Below are 19364 nucleotides of genomic sequence, written 5' to 3'. Positions count from 1 at the left end.
CGCGCATTTGGCTGACCTCTTGATGTCGCGGATTTGCTCACTTCACTGTGATGACTGATACATTTTTAAAAATGTGGTTTCTGTGTAAACACATCGACTTTTGCAGTTCCACAGGTCGTGTGTATTTGCAATGTGTTGGATGTGTTATCTGACCTTCCTGAAGGATGGTGTCTCTTTTGCCTGTTTGTGAGGCAAAAGATAGTTATTGGGATATATTTGGAACAATCACCTCATCCATATTCATGTCAGGCTTTCGTGATTATAACCCTGCATGTTCGGTCTGAAAGTTTTTGACAGTTATTTCTAAGAGAGCAGTGTTAGTGTGTGTGTGTGTGTGTATGTGACAGAGAGAGAGAAAGAGAGCTTTTTTGTGTGTTTCTGTACGGATTGATAGCATGTTCCCTCTACTTAATGTGAAACAATCATAGCTTGACCTGTGTAACTGACATTATGGTCCACATTTTCCCCCTCTTAGCTATAGCTGTAATGCTTCACACGGTACAACTTACACATTGTTGATTTTTTTTATGTTTTGTGAATTAAGGGTGCACAGCGTGAATCGTTTGTTTTTATACTTCTGCAGGGATTCACATCGGTACCGCTGACAGATTTGCTTACTCCATTTCAGCACAGTGCTGACCAGCAAGACTTAAAATGGCCACTTCTGCAGTAACGGCCTTCCTGCTTCATCTCCTTCTGCAATTTGCGCGTCGTGTCGCTCACGCGATCGTTCCTGAACGCCTCCTGGGGCTTTGGCCGGGATTCTAGCCCGTCCCGAAACTGCGAGACCAGCCCGACCCTGAAGCGGGAGCGTGCGCGTTACCCCATCGTATGGGCTTTACTGTCGCTAATTTATTTTGACATTTACGGCTTTATGGTAGCAGCACCGAGGAAAGGCCTCGTAACTGCCACTGTTGCTAAGGATACACGACAGCCTCTGCGTGAGAAACGCTGACATGGCAACGCGGTTGTTTGTCTTGCTGTTGTACCAGTGAAGTGAAGTCGTGTCTTTTTTTTAAATATGATTTGCACTAGAAATGGGTCTATTGTTTAATATTCTATAGAGAAAGAACGCATGCGACGCGAACGCTTTCGAAGTGCATGTTTTTTATTCTGATTTTCAGTGGGTGTCTTTGGCTCCTAGTCAGCGGGTTGGATCTGCGAGGAGCTCGCTGTGAACCTGCGTCTGCTCGCTGATCAATCTCACCCCGGGAAAACGCCGGAACTGGTGAGGAGGAGCGACGCTGTCACGGCTGAGAGAGAGAGAGAGAGAGAGAGAGAGAGAGAGAGAGAGAGAAACGGGAAGAGGGAAAGGGAAGTCATCTTTAATCTCGTGTAGAAAAACACACACCTGACTGAGTTCAGGAGCAGGTACTGTATATTCTCTTTCATGAACTTCCCTCAGAAAATCTGCTTTGCAGAAGCAGGATGTTCTGGGTACATGAAATGCTTTGCTCTGTCAGTCTGATCAAAACTGGATGAAGGGGTTTTTGAGTAAACAACTGAACGTTCAAAGCCACAGTCCTTGCATATAAACCTTACTGACATAATATATTGCAAAGACGACCTCGAAACATATTTCAGGGATTTCAAAACTTCACACGTACGCAGCGATGCTACAACCGGGATCTTTTGGGATCTTTGTAAATATTTGTTGTTGTGGATGTTTCACCCCTGACCTTCGCCACAGGAGGCACACCCGTTTAACTGAGCTCCCCAAACCAGCATGCCCAGATAGTTAAGTGGAAGGCTTTGGCAAGAGAGTCATTCTGTCTCCTGGGGACATCATAGTCTGCTCCACAAAAGGAACAGCCTCCATCTTTAGCTACGAGTAGTGTTTTCTCAGCTAAACAACAGTGATTATTTTTTGTTTATTTATGGCATAGCAGTATCAGTTTTGCTTTCCCATGAGCTTGCTTTGGTAAACTTAGCCCCACAGCACCTGCAGTATAGAGTCTAATTAAACTTGCCGATAACTTGTCAGTAACCCCCTCCCCCCCCCGCCTCGACTTCCCCGAGGGGATGGTGGTCAAAATGGACGCCTCTGGGACAGCCTTTTCGTCGCCCTGGAGACGGGCTCGGCCTAGCGTACCGGCCGCTAACGGGACGGCCGCGGAGCGCCCCTTTCCTCACCGTAGCGGGCGCGTGCGGCTGCTAGCGCTCGGAGGTGCGGGGGCAGGCGGACGTGCGCAGGCACCCGGCCGAGAGGCTGTCCATCCGCTGGATCAGCGCCGCGCTCGAGATGTTCGCGAGGCGCAGGGAGGAGGCGTCCGGGACGGACGGCGCGGTCCGGGGGGACGGCGCCTTCTCCGGTGCCTGGCCCGCGCTACGGCGGGGGGGAAAAACCAAAAACACAGCGCATGGACCGTCACTGGCGTCCCTCGCCCCTGCAGTGTGGTAGGTCGGACCCCTTTGAGGTAGGACAAGGAGCACGGCCTTGCTATGCTATAGTAGGCTGGCACTGCAAGTAGCAGCACAGTGGTTGGCAGAGGTGGACATTCCTGGGGTCAGAAAGTAACAGCTCTGCCACGTGTTTCTTCCACCCATGAACTCAGCCCTCAGCCAGCTTATTTCACTAATCAGTTCCACCTCCTGGCTGAGGAATTGTCCTAATTAGCAAAGCCAGGTGATTGGAAGAAAATACTACTTTCTGAACCTGGATTTTCCACCTCTGGTTGGGGAAGTAGGTTTGTAGCTCAGGGGTGTGTGGGGGGTGGGGTGGGGGGGTTTTGGCTCTAGGCTAAGGCCCTGCCATTGTACCCTTGAGCGAGGTACTTCATCTGACCTGCTTTGGTAAATTACCCAGCAGTATTAATGGATTTTATGCTAAAGTGTGATGTGCGCTAGTCGTTCTGCATAGGAGCATCAGCTACATGCTGGGATGTAATGAAATGCAATGTAAAGCCTCTTGTTACAAAGCGGCTTTTTTGAAATTCATTCAGCGAGACGCTGGTACTTGGAAGTGACCCTGAGCTCGTAAAGAAGAACACATAAGAGAACACATACCTGTGAAAGGGCCGTGATTGATGTGACTTTAGATTTTTGGGACTTATTTGGATTTTGGTGTTGCTGGCCAGCAGCCAAGCCGGCGAGTGTAGCAAAGGAAACACGTCCATCATTCAGTTAAACTCATTTGAGCCAAGTTAGGCGTCATTTTTCAGTGCGGACACAGTACGACTGGAACAAGAGTGAGAACTATACTGCCCCCTACTCTGCTCCGAGAGTACGTACGCAAATACTGTGCATCACTGGAGCATCTTGTCTGTTAAAATATGGCAAAAGGAGATTTTGCGCTTGTTCAGTCATACGAACATACGTACAAATGAGGTGGGTCAGAGAGTATGTACGGTAATACTATACATCAGTGGGCCAGCTCATCTGTTAAAATGTGTACAAAAAATGCACTGTTTAATCTTCTGTGCAGTTATTTGATAACATCACCACGAAATTTCACTGAAGTTCGGATCGGTGTCCAGTTCTGCGTCTCACTGTTTGATGTTCAGAAGGCGCTTTTTTCTTTTTCTTTTTCTCTTTTTTTGATCAATAGCAAGTTTACGTCTTCAGGAATGCGTCAGAAGCCCCTTGATGCTTCAAGACGCTTTAGGACACCTCGAAGGTGTGCGAGATCAGACGCCCAAACTCGGCGCTTTGAAGTCGCTGCTTATTGCTATGAAGCCATGTACGTTAAAAAAAAAAAAAAATAGCTCAAGAAAGATCATTCAGGACGTGCGCTCGAACATGCTCACCTGGTCTCCAGTTCTTGCCGCTTCTTGGCGATGTACTTGTTCGTGACATTTTTCAGCTCGTGGTCCAGGATATCGATCTTGTTCTTGAGCTCCATTTTTTGCGTCATGCATGTGTTCACGTCCGATCGAAGTGACTTGATAACAACAACAACAAAAAAAAAAGATATAAAAAAAAAAAAAGTTTTGGGTGCCCAGAGAGTTTCCTTGCACAAGTTCGCAAGTTCATCGCTAGCCAGTTGATATTTTTCTCTCGTCAGATATTTCATTAAGTGCAATTTTCCAAATTATAGACAGATGAGCTGCAATAAGCTTTAAATCCTTCCTGCAAAGAGGCACAGACACACTTTCAGTGATTACATTTACTTTCCTCAGGAACTATTTATTAACACTGTTTTTGTTTGTGCATGTATATCAATATACCTTAAATATGTTTATGTAATGCAGGGCAGACCGCCGAGATGGATATTATGTCTTGGAGGATTTTGCTGTGATTCTCTATATCACATTAAGTTCCATTATTGTCTTTGCTCAAAGGTTTTATTTAGTTTATTAAGTGAAGAGCATTATTACTGCTTTCCATCTTTAGCTTCCAATAGTATTTTCTCAGCTAAACAACAGTGATTTTATTTTTGTTTATTTATGGCATTGCGGTATTAGCTTTGCTCTCCCACGAGCTTGCTGCGGTAAACCTAGCCCGCAGCACCTGCGGTATAAGGTCTAATTAAACTTGCCGATAACTTGTCGGTAAATTATGGCTGAAATGACTTTAGCTGGGGGCCACGGACGCCTGGCACGCATGCATACGCGTGCCTGTGGACTGCATACGTTCAGAATAACAACGCGTTTGTGAATACCCCGCGGTGCTTCCTAACAACCTGTGGTGTGCTTAAGCACACTTTAAAGGGAGAATGTTTAATGTTCTGACCGTGCCAATTTCACCTACGGCATGGTGAGCCTCGCAACTGGTTTTCACACCGGTTTCCTGAGTATAAATTAGAGCTTCCGCTGAACTTTAATGGGGCTCTATTGGTATTCGTAAATATCAGTGACGTGCGTTATCAGTGAGTCATACTAAATAGTAGTTTGGCGCTCTCAATAGGAGCACAAATGTATTTATTTGCTCAAGTGGCCTTTTTTTCAACTGTTGCAACATTGTCTGAGGCAAGTAGCGGTGGTTGTTTCTAGAAGGGAACAGAGAGATGAAAGTCAGAGGCACCTGGAGCTGTCTCCTCTTCCCCCTCATGGTCTGCTGGTAGATCTTCAGTTGCTCGGCAACCTCGGGACCGGGCTGGCGGGCCAGGACGTGCTTCAGCTGCACGCACGACTTCTGCCTCCGCTGCGCAAAGAAAGAAAGAAGGAAGGAAGGAAGTAACGACAGCGTGCGCTGGCGCGACTTCCTGTGAGACTGGCGTCTCTCTCTCGCACGCCACGACGACATCCGTCGGCACGGCGGCGACGAGAGAGACCGCTAACCTCGCCGCGTGAATGAGCGCGCGTGAAACACATCAACCGCGGCTTCCAACGAGGCACGCTGGCACTGACTCAGCGCCAACAACGCCGATGCGTCACGGGAAAATCGTTACCTAGGCGGGGGGACAGATCGTCTTTAATCCGCCACAGGCTGCAAAAGGTGCATAAATAGCACACGTTGTGTAAGAACGAGCTATGCATGCAAGTGAGCAGTAAGTCAGAAACTTGACTCCCTTTTTGCTACGTGTTGAAATGTGTGGAGTTGAAATGCACTCCAACTGCCTGGAGCTCCTCGAGTGGCCCTGTCAAACTTTCACATGAAAAGAGAAAAATTCATTCTCATGAGGTTGGAGGCACCTGCACTGATCTCTGCAGCGCTGTGGCAGAGATGGCTCTCCACTGACTCAGAGAGGGGAAATAGGCGGTTCGTAAGCAGCCAATGAGACGAGACGAGATTCGTCTGTACTTGTAATAGCAGCTTGGTCTCGTCTGTACCTGTAATAACAGCTCAGTCTGGTCTGTACCTGTAATAACAGCTCGGTCCGGTCTGTACCTGTAATAACAGCTTGGTCTCCTCTGTACCTGTATCGGTCTGGTCTGTACCTGTAATAACAGCTCGGTCCGGCCTGTACCTGTAATAACAGCTCGGTCCGGTCTGTACCTGTAATAACAGCTCGGTCTCCTCCAGCTCTTTAGACTTGGTTATCAGGCACGTCTGAAGGAAGTGAATCTTCTGGATCAGTTGGTAGGTTCCAGGGTCACAGATCTGAGGAAAGGCCATTAAAAGGATCTTAACTCTACCCTGGGTGTGGGAAATGCAAGCAGCTCAGCTCTATAACCATCTCTCTGTAGTTTGTAGATGTTTTTCATTGCACAGCGACTGTGGTATAGTGGAAATAACCTCTTGGGGGGATGTCAATATAAATAAATAATCCACAGTAAAATATTCAACAGCCTGACACGACCACACATAAATGCGTAGACAATGATATAGTTTTATATTACAGCACTGTAGAGGTTTCTGGTAAGTTCCGTCTTTCGGATGAGACGTTAACCCGAGGTCCAGCCACCTAATCATCCCGATTTATTTGGCTAAAAAATGTTCCCTCCCTCTCCACCTTCGCTAATGTGTGGTGAGCGTTCTGGCGCAAAATGGCTGCCGTGCATCGCCCAGGTGGGTGCCACACATTGGTGGTGGGTGAGGTGAGTTCCCACTCATTACTGTAAAGCACTTTGAGCGTTCTGAAAAGTGGTACATAAATGCAATGATTCATCCATTCATTCATTCATTCATTCATAATGGCAATTACACTTAAGTACCCTGAAACTAAAAATATGTCTTGAGCTTCATCCCCTAGCTGAAGCGTACCTTGAGCTTCCTCCATCGATGCACGTTCTTCAGGATCTGGATGTCCTCCTCCAGCGTTTTGCACATCGTCTGCTCCTTCAGGAGCTCCTTCTGCAGGAGGTTCACCTCGCGCCTGCCACCATGGGATCAAAATAAAATCACACATGCAGTAGCAAGCCATAGATCTGTTGTCTTACAGTACATACGCGGTTGCCTGGTAATGTTTAGATAAAGGCACGACATGCCTTTAAATTATATAAAGCCATCTAAGAAAAATACACAACCATTTCTTTTATGTGGAATTGAAATGTTTTTTTTTTTTTTTTTCAGGTCTTTGAATAAACACAGCTACTGAACTCTAATCCTGTACTATACTGCACACAATTCTTTCCTGTGAAACATACACATTCTGATATGTCCACCAGTATGTTCATGGTTTCCTTTGTAATTAAAGTCTTACGGAATAACTCTCTATCTGTCTCTACAGGTTTGTGTGGGAGGTATGGAGCAAGGCGGGGGGGTGGGGATGGGAGGTGCTAACCGGAGATCTTCGATGTTCGACACTTTCTTGGCCACGATCTTCTTCTCCTGGGCCAGCTTCTTGATCTCCACCTTCAGCAGCTGGATGTTCTCCACCATCTGGTTGTAGTGCATGTCCCCCTTGTTCATCACGTACTGCTGCACCTTCATGCGCTTGTACAGGAACTCCACCTTCTTATTGCGCTCCACCAGCAGCCGGCCCAGGATGTCCCGCTCACGGATTACCTGGAGAGCGGGCGATGACAGGTACGAATGCACTTACATTACATCACCACATTGCATTACATCACATTACATTACATCTCATTACATTACATTACATGACATTACATTGCATTACATGACATTACATTACATCTCATTACATTACATTACATGACATTAGGTTACATCTCATTACATTACATTACATGACATTAGGTTACATTTAGACGCTATTCTCCAGAGTGACCTACAGATCTTTTTATACAGCATTTACATTGCATCCATTTGTGCAGCTGGATATACGCTGAAGCAATCTGCGCAGGTGAACCACCTTGCTCAAGTGTGAAACGGCAGTGTCCTCCACGGGAATCAAACCGTTGACCTTTAGGTTACACCAGTTACTACCAGTTCCTTACCCATTATACTACACTGCCGCCCATGAATGTTTTAAAAGGTTGATTATTTTTCTATTCTTGTTTTTTTTGCCTGTCTTCATGATCCAATTGACATATTTAGTTAATTTGTACTGAAAACTTCCTGGCAAGCAGATTCATGTTGACAAAATGTTGACAAGGTCTGTTCTTTTTTTTTTTTTTTTTTTTTGCTTTCAGCCATGTTAATGCAGAGAACAAGGCCCTTCCTTGACTCAGCCTTGCATTAATAAGGTTAAGCTTTTCCTGAAATGTAAAAGTACTTTAAATTCTGCATCTTTTGCTGATGCCGTTGGGCTCTGACAAAGAGGCGGTGTCATGAAATATTAGCCTCCTAAAAGGGCCTGTGTCAGCTCAGGACTCTGAGACATACCCACAGGGCTGTGGTGGGAAGACACCGTCCATTACCGAAATACTCTATTTATTTCTTATTTTCTGTTACTCTCAGAGGGGCTGGGAGTTTTTTTGCTGCGTCAGCGAAATGCCGGCTTTGGCTTAACGAGGTTGGAGCGAGACCAGGCCTTTGCGTTTTTACCCCGGGGCGAACGGCGCCGTGAGTTTGGGGGGGGGGGGGGGGTCGGCTCGTTCGAAGCCGGAGGCCCCTCCCGTACCTGGCTCAGCTGCTTCCTCTGCGCGACCAGCTCGGCGTCGGTGTCCTCTATGACCTTGAGCAGCTTGCTCTCCTCCACTTCCTGCGTGTCGATGACGTGCTTCGTGTCGTGAGCTCGCTCCTTCATGTTGTGGAGGTCCACCTACAGCAAGGAAAATACTGCTGTAGTGGGGGGGGGGGGGGGTCTTCAGTGATGGATTTATTACAATAATAGGCATTTAGCGGACGCTCTTATCCAGAGCGACTTACACAACTTTTACACAGCATTTACACTGCATCCATTTATACAGCCGGATATATACTGCAGCAATGCAGGTTAAGTACCTTGCTCAAAGGGTACAACGGCCTACAAGTGTCCTACCCGGGAATCGAACCTGTGACCTTTAGGTTACAAGACCAGCACCTTACCCAATATACTACGCTGGGGTGAACTCTGGACCGACAGCAGGCTTTGAAGCTCTACCTTCAGCTGCTTGTTCTCGTCCTCCACGTCCAGGAACTCGAGCGTTTCCTTCTCGAAGGCGCACCCCTTCCCGTGCAGCTCCTCCTTCAGCTGGTCGGCATCGCACTGCATCATCTTCAGCTGCGTCTTCATGTCAGTCATCTCGGCCTGCGTGGGGAACCGGCACAGTGGACTGCGTTAATATAGCGCTTTACACGCACTATAGCACTTTAAACGGACTATAGCACTTTAAACGGACTATAGCACTTTAAACGCACTGTAGCACTTTAAACAGACTATAGCGCTTAAAACAGACTATAGCACTTTAAACGCACTATAGCACTTTAAACACACTATAGCACTTTAAACACACTATAGCGCTTTAAACGCACTATAGCACATTAAACACACTATAGCACTTTAAACGGACTATAGCGCTTTAAATGCACTATAGCACTTTAAACACACTATAGCACTTTAAACAGACTATAGCGCTTAAAACGGACTATAGCGCTTTAAACAGACTATAGCGCTTAAAACAGACTGTGTTTATGTAGCGCTTTAAACTGACTGCATTGTTTCAAAACGTAAGCAGAACTCAGGTATAAATCTGAAATATTTAAACTCTTTAGTGTCTTAAAACGCAGTCTCTTTCAAAGAGTGAACGTACTAAAATACAGCCATACGGAAGAAGCATGTTCTTCTAAACACCGCGGTGTCTGAGGAGTTTACTTTCTGCCGAATGCTATTGTCTACGCATCCTCCTGACCTGATTTTAAAAACAAGCCTGGGCTGAGGATGGAGACGTACCTGCATCTCGTTGAGGTGTTTGCTGTAGATGGTTTTGTCACACCTCACTGCCTCGTACAGGTGCTGCTGGTGTTTGACTTCCTTCTCCACGTCGGCGATCTTCTTCCTGTACTCAAAGATCTCCAGCTCCCTCTCGCGAGTCTCCTCCATCAGGTGGTGCACCTGCCAAAGAGGGGACGAGAGTTGCTGTATTAAAATAACGAAAGCAGCCCATCATTATTCAGGGTAATCAGCACTCACAACTCCATCAAAACCCCCAGACAGATACGATAAACAAAGCAAAGACACCCAGACCTGGACTTACTCAACGTTTGGTCATTAACTTTTGACTCATAGGCACAGCTTGGCGAGTCAAAGTTAAGGACAAACTGACATGAGTCCAGTCTCCAGCTTTAGCATAGTGATTATACCCTGGTTTCTCTGCTTTAAATATGAATCCCCGTGCTTCAATGTGGTGGAACTGACTGAATTCACCATGAACAGTATCAAGTAAGGCATATTGGGGCAACATTTAAAACAAGCAACAGTATTTAGGGACCTTCTTTCCCGATGTCTGTTTAGAGACCTTATTGGTTCGGCCTGAACCCCCTTAGTCCCTCCCCTCTGGCTTCCCCTTGCTCATTAACAACGGGAGTGGCTCGTCTGTCCTCACCTCCTCCAGGATGCCGTTGGTTTCGTTGATGTAGCGGTCCCGCTCCTTCTCCAGCTGGGCGATGACCTTCTGCTGCTTCCGGGCCTCGTCCTTGTAGTTCTTGATCTCCAGCTCCAGGTTCTTCTTGGACTGCTCGTGGAGCTTCACCACGTTCAGCTGCTTTTTGGCAGCGGTGGCGGCCTTGATCAGGTTCTGCGCATGCGACGGAGACGGGGAGGTTAGAGATGGGCGGGGGGGGGGGGCGCCTTTCTGAAGTTAAGCGTAAGCTGTGTGTTTAGTGGGAGTTGTTCTGTGATGCTGAACATCTACATTTTGCCATTTGGCAAGACCCTCTTTATTCAGGGCAAATTGCACAGACTGTGTTTTCACGTACAGCTCGATATTTTCACTCGGGCAAATCAGGTTAAGCACACTGCTCCATTGTGTAATGACAGGATACCCAACGGGGAATCAAACCCACAAAAAACGTAAATAAATAATCCATACAGTATATATGTGCTTCATTGTGCCAGACGGTTGAGACAATCTCATCAATTGACCTTTAACAGCAGGAAGTATTAATATGGTGTTTAGCACATCAGGGGAAAACATAAGAAACACGTGGCACACAGTGACACAAGTCGTTGAAATTACTCTCGTTGTGAATGAGACGTCCGAAAAACTAGACAATATTGACTTCTGTCAAGCAAGTTACCATGCAGTCATATCAATAATGAATCAAATAAGCTCGATTACATGGAGCTGTGCTTAAGTAGGTCTTGTGCAGCTGTGTGCAACGGTAGATACGAAATCCAGGGGATGAATGGTGAACCCACCTTGTTCACAATGTCTTTTTCACGCATCAGTTCCCTAATGGCTTTCTTATCAATCTTCATCTGCTTCTGGTTCAGCTCCAGTTCTGCGGGAAATGTTATAAAGTAATACTTCAAACTGAGGAGGCCACAGGGATTCTGGTTTTTGTGTTTTCCACCCCCCCCCCCCCCGTTTAAAATAAGAAGCTGATGTTGTTTTCAACACTCCACATACAGCACATCAAGCCCAATGCAGACAGCTTGTTACTTTCAAGTACAGGGGCACGCGGAATCCAGGCAGCTGGGAAAAAAAGCACTCAACATTTCTAAGTCATACGCGTGTCAGAAAGGCACACAAACGTGCTGAAAAGATGAGGGGAAGGCCCGGTGGGAGAGGAGAAACCCATTCCAGATCAGCCAATCAGACGCAAACGAACAAAAAAAACGAGTCTCTATTTGACAGAGATCGCTCGGGCGCCTTGCCTCTCTCCAGTCCCGCGATCTGGCTCCTCAGCATGTCCCTCTGCTGCTCCGTGTCCATCTTCTGGTCCTCCGTCAGGTGCAGTCTCTTCTGGTTGACCTCCCGCGCGTGCTCGAGCCGCGATATCTCCTGCCTCAGCCCCTCGGCCAGGTCCTCCGAGGTCTGCCGGGACGGACGGGCGTTAAAGTCCGCCTGTAACTCTTCGACATCATCATCATCATCATCATCATCATCAGAATGTGTTTATGTATAGCGTATTTCACGAACAATTGTCGCAATGCGCTTCACAGACGACCCTGGCCTAAATCCTCGCAGGAGCAAGCCTCTTTTTGATTTCCCTCGTCATTCTGATGAGGAGTTTTTGTCAAGTTCTCTGGAGGTTCATGCCATGACAGACATGACGGTGGTTTACCGTGGGTGTTGGCAATAATGGTCTTTTGTTTTTTGTTTTTTTCAAGAAATCATTTCGCCTGAAGTTAACTGAACGAGGCGCAAACATTAGATGTGCCAACGTGATAATGGGGTAAACAGTTAATCATTTGTCCAGCTAAATGTGACAAAACTTATTAATCCTCCCTGTCGTGACGTCAAGAGTAAAAGTGAGAGCTCTGCCACTGTGCCACAGGTATTCGTCTGAAAAAATAACGCCACAAAACATTAACCTTTCTGAAAAGTCACGAGTGTTTTCCCCGTCCCATCGGTTTCCCTGAACGGTGTATGTACAGTCCCCCCTTGTGGTGTAGCAATTAACTGCAGTACTTCACCTGCTCCCTGCGTTAACGCGCAGCACGTGTCCACAGCCTTCCACCGCGAACACGCGCGTCCTCTTACGAGACCGTTATCAAAGTGATTTTTTACATCTCGGCCCTCTCTCATCTTCAGGGGTTCACGTTCTGCGCAGTGACAGACGACGCACGCCGCTTGGTGTTCTTTTTTTTTTTTTTTTACTGAACTCAAAAAGGCTTTGCATCTAAATTTCACCTCCTTTGGGGTAAAAATATCAAAAGGCTAAACTAGAGAAGACCAGTTCAGAAGCCCCTTCTTCTCCCTTCATTCATCATTTCATGTTAGATGGCCAGATACCATATATATATGTGTGTGTGTCTGTGCATGTTCGTTCTTAGGACCTGTGCAATGAAAGCCAAATGCAGCTCTTGTATGTGTCATTCTTGTTTGTAGCACATGTGTGTGGAAGAACGTGACAGACTTTAATCGTAATAAAATATGTAGTACATTCATTGGCATTTAGAACCGAGCCCTGAGAAAACGCAACGCCTTCCACCTCAACTAAGTACCATTAAAACCATAATTAGAACAGCCTCTGAACAGGTCAGGTCAGGTCAGGTCATAGCTTAATTAGTGCTTGTGTGAAGTATTTTCTGGCTATTGAAATTAGTTTTGTGTGTCCTGTTTTTTTTTTTCCTGTTATTTCTGTTATTCTGATTCAACATGAAATTCATACTGTAGTGAATGTTCTAATGCACAATATCTCCCCCCCCCCCAAAAAAAAATTAAAAAAATTAAAAAATTGTCCTTGTGTCTTGCACAGATTAATTTTAAAAAACATATTCACTACCTTTCTTTTACATTGCAAATCCCAAGTCTCCAAACACCCGAGACGTGACGTTGCGTAACCTCCACGGAATTCTTAATTCAATCTAGCGTCACCTTGATGAGCGTTTGCAGAGCGCGTGCGCCACCCGTCTGCGAGGTTCGGCTCAGATTAAAGGCGCGGTGGTGTTAGCCTTCCTGTCCACGTGCGCTTTGATAGCTCCATACGTTGTAGTCGGGATTAATTTTACCGGCGATTTTACGCCTCGCGTCTGTGAAGCCTTCTTTTTCGCGGGCTGTATGTGCCCCAATCCCTCCATTTTTTTCTTCCTCGTTTCGCGAAAAAACAGATGTTCATGAATTTACCTTAAGATCGGATGTCCTCTGCTGGTTCTCCAAGGACAGGTGTTCCACTGTCTGAGCAGTCTGCTCGTTCTCGTGCCGGAGCTTGGCGTTCTTGGCTCGCAGTTCCTCCAGCTCCTCGGTGACGGCCTCGACGACAGCCTGCGCGGCCGTGATCGGGAGAGCAAATCAAGCGTGCACGCTCACAAGTGTCTTACAGGTTCGGCGCATCTGCGCGCGTTTTCAAATGCCCCGAGCGCGTGGGGTTTTGAAGTGCGTGCTGATCGTGCACACACAAACGACTGCTGTTTGTTTGTTTACTCGCTTATTCATATTTTGAATGCAGTTTTTATGTTACTCCTTTCTCACAAATGTCAAACATTTCAGAAGGCAGATCTCCATGTTTAATGTAAGTCATTGATTGGCTAATGAATCCACACACCTTGTTCTCAAGGCTCTTAATTGGCATCTGATTAAAATGAGACCGCAGAAACCGGCAGACCCTGCGCCCCCCCCCCCCCCCCCCCCCCACCCTCCCTTCAGGGCGGTCTGCTCACCCCGTCGGCTCTGAGCTTCTCCTCCACGCCCCGCTCCTCCTCCTCGATCTGCCCGCACCTGGCGTTCAGCTCCCTGATGTCCAGGTGCTCCTTGTCTTCCGCTGCGTGCAGCTGCTCCAGCTCCTTCTCCGCCTTCTCCTTCCGCAGGGTCTCGCTGGAGCACTCGTCGTGGCAAGCCTGGATGTCCTTCTGAAACTTAAGCCCCCCAGCGGAAAACAGTCAAGACCACGGCTTAAGCAACACACACCTGAGTAGCCTAAACCAGTACAGAATTGAGACACAACGTAGGTAGGCCTGTAAAAAAAAAAAGAAGGATATCCACACTCACTGTTGTGCAGTGTCTGTTTCATTATTTGTCTGGTAATTTACAGTGATTTACAAGGCACTGCTGGACCGATCTCTAAGCAGAAGAACTCAGTTCTCAGTGTTAAATTGGCTCTTAAGATAATTTAGGTGTGCCCAGCAGGCACTGTAGGGACAGTAGTATGTACTCTATTAATGTCAGAAGCACTATCTGAGTGAAATTTGTCGGCAGTACCTTGGAAATAGCTTCCATCGCCTTTTCCTGAAGGGCTTCCATGGCTTGCTGATCGGATGTGGCCTTCGTGATATTTTCTCTAACTTTTACCACTTCATTCAGGAGTTCGTCTCTCTCTCGGTTGAGTTCACCTTTCAGTTTCAGCAAATCGTTCAAACTAGAAAAATAAAATAGCCACAAATAATTTCCACCACTCAACTCAAAATGGATTTATAACTATAGAACTGACGCAGGACTAAATAAATAGCGCGGATGTTCACCTTACCATTTTACGTGTAATTTATTTATAGCATATTAGAAAAAGATGCGACATCAAATCTCATATATTAATATTTCGTGGAAAGGCCCATATGCATCACTCACTTGATCTTTTGTCCGAATGTTCCCTGCATAAGAAGATCCTTTAAGTTTGCAATTTCATGCTGCAAGGCCTCAATCGTCTCTTTGCTTTCAAGAACTTTGTCCGAACCCTCGTTCGCTCTTTGCCAAGCTCCGTTTACTTCCTGAGAATAAAATTGGCGTACATTGACAAAACAAACATATACATTACAGAAATGCAACAGTAAAGCACATTACGAATGGGAGATAAAAATTAACAGGCGTATCGTGTGCGCACCAAATGGGCTATAAAGCTAATGCCATTAAGTGACAGCTACTTCACCTTTTGTAGGACGGTGACGAGAGATTCGTCGTCTTCGGTCAACTTGAGGGCAGTATCTACTTTGACAGAGTTGGATACTATCTTCGCCTTTAACTCCCTGCATTTTGTGAGCAGCCTGTTCTCGCTCTCTTGGGACTTGTTCGCGGATTGAATAAGTTTCTCATATCCTCTTCGGTACTCGGCCAGGTTCTCGTCGTCTTCTAGTTGACAAAGAAATGCCTGGAAAGTTTCTTCCACCCTTTCCGTTGTTGTTTGTTCAGCACCAGGTTTGCAGCTATTTTCCTGGGAACAATAAAAAAATATTAGCCTACTACTACTAGGTCTACTACTACTACTACTATTACTACTACTACTACTACTACTACTACTACTACTAATAATAATAATAATAATAACAATGACAGCTGTTGCCTGTCTGCCAAGTTTCAAAGCATACCTCTAACATGTTTGTAATTGGGTTCTACGTCGACTTCTACTCGAAATTTAATCCAGCAATGCGCTACAGCATTTTAAATCATCAAATTAATACATTTACTCCCGTCTTCAATCCAAGTGTATTTTTCTACTACGATGTAAAATTGGCACATTTATTTGGTGAAGATTGTATGATTGTGACCAACCGAACGTTCAGGAAAATTCTAAATAAAAAAGTTTTGTAACGTGACAATAAAGAGAAAGACATGGAACGCCACGCAACCATTCCAGGACAACGTCATAGAAACATCTGGTGTTCATGCTTGGCAGCAGTTGCCATGTCTTCAATACAGTAAATAAACAAATCGATAGGTGGAAAGTATGATCATTCTGAAGACAGACATTGCAAAATTGTTCAACGAATGTGAAAAACACGACTTAATTTAGTTTTTTTTTTTTGTTACATAGAACTACTCGTATGCATGTGTGCGTGTGTCTCTCTCCCTCTGTGTGTGTGCGCGCGCGTGTGTGTGCGTTTTACTTCCCGCAAGGGGGAAACAGCCAACAACAGATAGGCCTACAGGAAGTGCACGGTTAAATAAATGCACTAATACACACGGACAGGGTGTCGTGGGTTGAATCAGGCAGCGATGCTGTACAGGGATTTTCCTCCTGGCAGAACTGCGGGGAGGGGCAGTTCCCTGCTGCTGAAACTGTTGCCATCTTTTCTTCTTCTTTCTTTTCTACTTTTATTTATTTTTTATACCGGGAGCCGTGCTGTGAGATGATAGTCAGCACCTGTGACCGCGAGACGTGCCGCAGGTGTGGCGCCGTTCTGGCCTGCCGACCGCTCGGCGGCTCTCCGTGGTGCTGAAACGGAGCGGATTATTTGTAGTCTCCAGCGTACCGCAACGTACGCAGCCGAGCCTACATTCCTGTGGCCATGCCTCTTTTAACTGCCCATACGCTGGGATCGGACAGGCGGTTGGTTGTTGAATCATTAACATTGAGTTAATCGACTGAATTGGATTAAATATTAAATCAAACGAGCATTTGAAAGAGCACATCATGTTCGATGTGTTGAAGTATTTGACCCCTCCTTAATTATTACCATTTGTTCATTAGTACAGTTGTCCCCTAATGGGGCAAGCTGCATCTGCATTCAATAAGTGTCCTCTGCTCTTGCTACATACTAGGCATATATGTTTTACCGCTGGTGATCAATGAGTGTTTTTACACTCTTACAGGGTAGGCAAGGTAGGGTCACTACACCTTGTGTATACAAAAACGCCACAAAACTAACTGTAGCCTCCCATTGCTTTATTCTACGAGTCCTTATTAGGAAAGTAATTAGTATTGATTTATTGAATTAATTGTCCCCTTAAGTAAATTTGCTGTGGCTTAATCGCCTTAAAGGAATAACAGCAATATAGAAGCAATGAAACCCATGATATAAATTGAAAATGAGACAGTATTCACGGCCCCGTACGGCAGGTATAGACGCAGGCCTTAGTATTAATGTGTGTTGTCTCTGTGTTTATATTCTTTGTGTAATCTTCCTCATGTTTCCTTTCTGTCTCGTATTTATAATTACGCCTTAATAGACAAAATACTACAATTAATACATAAACTATTTAAAATTTAAAGTGTTAAGTAGGGGGTTAACCAACTGTTTTCACTGGTGTTATGGAAGCTGGGGATGGAGACAGCTGGTTGCCATGGGTCTGGATTATGCTGACGTTGCACATCATGCAATCTGAGGCTAGCTCCCATGATTCCCACTTGTGCCGAAATTAGATAACATCATTCGCCGCACCAAGGGATTGATTGGTCTAACAAGTACACTCTCTGTCGCATTATCCAGTTGTAAATCAGTGCTGCTCTGAAGATGTTTTTCGTGGTTGTGCGGATGCCTCTCTCTTTCGAAAGTGTCGAAGATTCTGGAGAACTTTGCGGTCACGGCCCTATAAAGTGGGCAGATGTCTCTTCATCTCGCCTCCTTTTGTGACGCCTGTGTGTCCCACGCAGTTTTTTGGAATTCGGAAGGAGTTCTCAGCTGCCGCGGTGCTCTCTCTCTCTCCAGATGGTCCCAGCAGACGCTCCGAATAGAGATTCATTACGCGCTAAGTACGTATGTACGGGAACGAGGGAAGTAATGAGTAATAAACATTCTAACTCCTTCGCGGAGTCCCACTTTGCTTAAGGAAAAAACTTCTGTTGAAGGAAAGACACTTTCACGCCAATGCGAAAGTCTGCACTTTTAGAGTCGGTTTTTTTTTTTGCGTCAGTTCAATTCCATCAGCGCGTTGAGGTGATTTGAAATTCAGTTCGTGGAAAACCAGTGAAGTCCTCATAGACCACTAGAGGCGTTTTTCAATTCGTGAATCGAATTTCCATTCGTTTTGTGAATCGACTGACCTTTTTAATGGAAGAGTGACCCCAGCCGTGTTTGTGGGTACCAGTTCTCTCTCCTCCCTTTGCCCCCCCCCCCCCCCCCCCCCCCCCCCCGCCTGATTACGGACAGCCGTCACGTCTTTAGTTAAATCTAATTAAACCGGCTGAGACTGTGCAAGGCTGTCTGTAAGCCAGCTGACTCCCCCCACCCGCCCCCACCCCCCAAACGACCCCCCCCCCGAGATTCCTCTCTCTATCTATCATCTCCCTCCTTTCTTCCATCTGAATAAAGTGAAAAATACACAACAGGGATGGTAGACTGCCTGCACCCTTTAAAAAGCAACAACAACGACAACAACAACAACAAAGAGTAATTAAGTTCATGAGGTATGAAGGACTCAAGGAGCTGTAGATTAGTTTGATCATGACCCTCGTGGTCCGTGCTGTCATTGAGACAACGACAACAATAAAAAAGTTGTCAAGGGTAATACACAAAACGGAAAAGCGACGATGCTTAATTGTTTAGGCGGCAGTGTGGTATAATGAGTGAGGAACTGGTCTTGTAACCTAAAGGTCACAGGTTCGATTCCCGTGTAGGACACTCACAATGGGCAGGAAGGTTCAACCACCACGCCCATATTATGGCACTCGATTTTGAGCAGAGCTTTCTAGCACCACGTGGAGAACAGGATTGAGAATCTGTACAGTTGTTTAAGGGATTAAGAGGCACAGAGATGCAACAAGGTTACTACATCAAGTAAGGATAGACATCTGTGCAATATCTGTGCTAAAGAATATTGTTCTGGTCTGAACATGTGATTTGTTATTAAATAAAGCCCACAGGTGTTCTGCTGGGGTCCTTTATTGGCTCTAACAATAGACTTTCCCTTTGATGAATATCAAAGAATCCTTGGATGAAGTCCAAGAAGGGACTGAAGTGATTTCCATAGTTCCATCTTTGTCAAGGTACCCGAAATGATAATGATAGCGTGCATTTATTGTTGGAAGCATGAAAGAGTCGACATTTGTTTTGTTAATGCACCATCGCCTGAGCTCTGCAGCGCTGCACTCAAGTAAAAACATCCAGCGATCCTCGTGTCACACGCGTGTCTGATTTCCTTGCTACTGAAAATGTGTCCTGTTTCACCGGCCCGTACGAGCGCCGTGTGAATCAAATTATGGCTGCTCCCACCGTCCTCCTGCGGTGGTTGCTGTGTGAACTTGTTGGAAAGCAAGCAGAAGAGAAGCACAGCGGTGACATAAAGATGCGGTTTTAATTTGCGCGTCTTTTTCCACAGTCGTTTCCGTTTTGGTCTACGTTTGGTTTCTTTCCCAGTTTTGAGTGGTTGCTTATAATTGATTTGTTATCCTGTTGGGCGGGG

At 45.9% G+C, this 19364-nt stretch overlaps 2 protein-coding genes across 2 annotated transcripts in view; one reads left to right on the top strand and one right to left on the bottom strand.

The window, feature by feature from the left end:
• Positions 1 to 1126: 1126 nt before the first annotated feature.
• Positions 1127 to 15619, bottom strand: LOC118221661 (cilia- and flagella-associated protein 58-like). The gene is made up of 19 exons (XM_035406923.1): positions 15611 to 15619; positions 15175 to 15456; positions 14877 to 15016; positions 14514 to 14670; positions 13976 to 14170; positions 13443 to 13580; positions 11528 to 11687; positions 11069 to 11151; positions 10254 to 10445; positions 9602 to 9763; positions 8813 to 8959; positions 8351 to 8491; positions 7106 to 7329; positions 6586 to 6697; positions 5878 to 5982; positions 4963 to 5082; positions 3747 to 3880; positions 2134 to 2326; positions 1127 to 1253 (listed from the first exon to the last, which is right to left on the bottom strand). The coding sequence occupies exons 1-18, from the start codon at positions 15617 to 15619 to the stop codon at positions 2155 to 2157; spliced, it is 2673 nt and encodes an 890-aa protein (XP_035262814.1). The 3' UTR covers positions 1127 to 1253; positions 2134 to 2154.
• cfap58 (cilia and flagella associated protein 58) overlaps positions 7216 to 19364 on the top strand; it is a 65941-nt gene continuing 53792 nt past the window's right edge. Inside the window, exon 1 of the mRNA XM_035406282.1 lies at positions 7216 to 7350. The gene's annotated coding sequence lies outside the window, so the exon portion shown is untranslated. The remainder of the gene's footprint in view (positions 7351 to 19364) is intronic.

This window comes from Anguilla anguilla, chromosome 2 (genome assembly GCF_013347855.1).
Source record: "Anguilla anguilla isolate fAngAng1 chromosome 2, fAngAng1.pri, whole genome shotgun sequence".
Taxonomy (NCBI): Eukaryota; Metazoa; Chordata; class Actinopteri; order Anguilliformes; family Anguillidae; genus Anguilla; species Anguilla anguilla.
This window is presented reverse-complemented; position numbering and strand designations above follow the sequence as displayed.

Coding starts and splice junctions, on each gene's coding strand:
- LOC118221661 (XM_035406923.1), bottom strand. Junction 14,671..14,876: donor ACATTCGGACAAAAGATCAA/GTGAGTGATGCA, acceptor TTATTTTTCTAG/TTTGAACGATTTGCTGAAAC. Junction 11,688..13,442: donor AGAGGACATCCGATCTTAAG/GTAAATTCATGA, acceptor CCGTCCCGGCAG/ACCTCGGAGGACCTGGCCGA.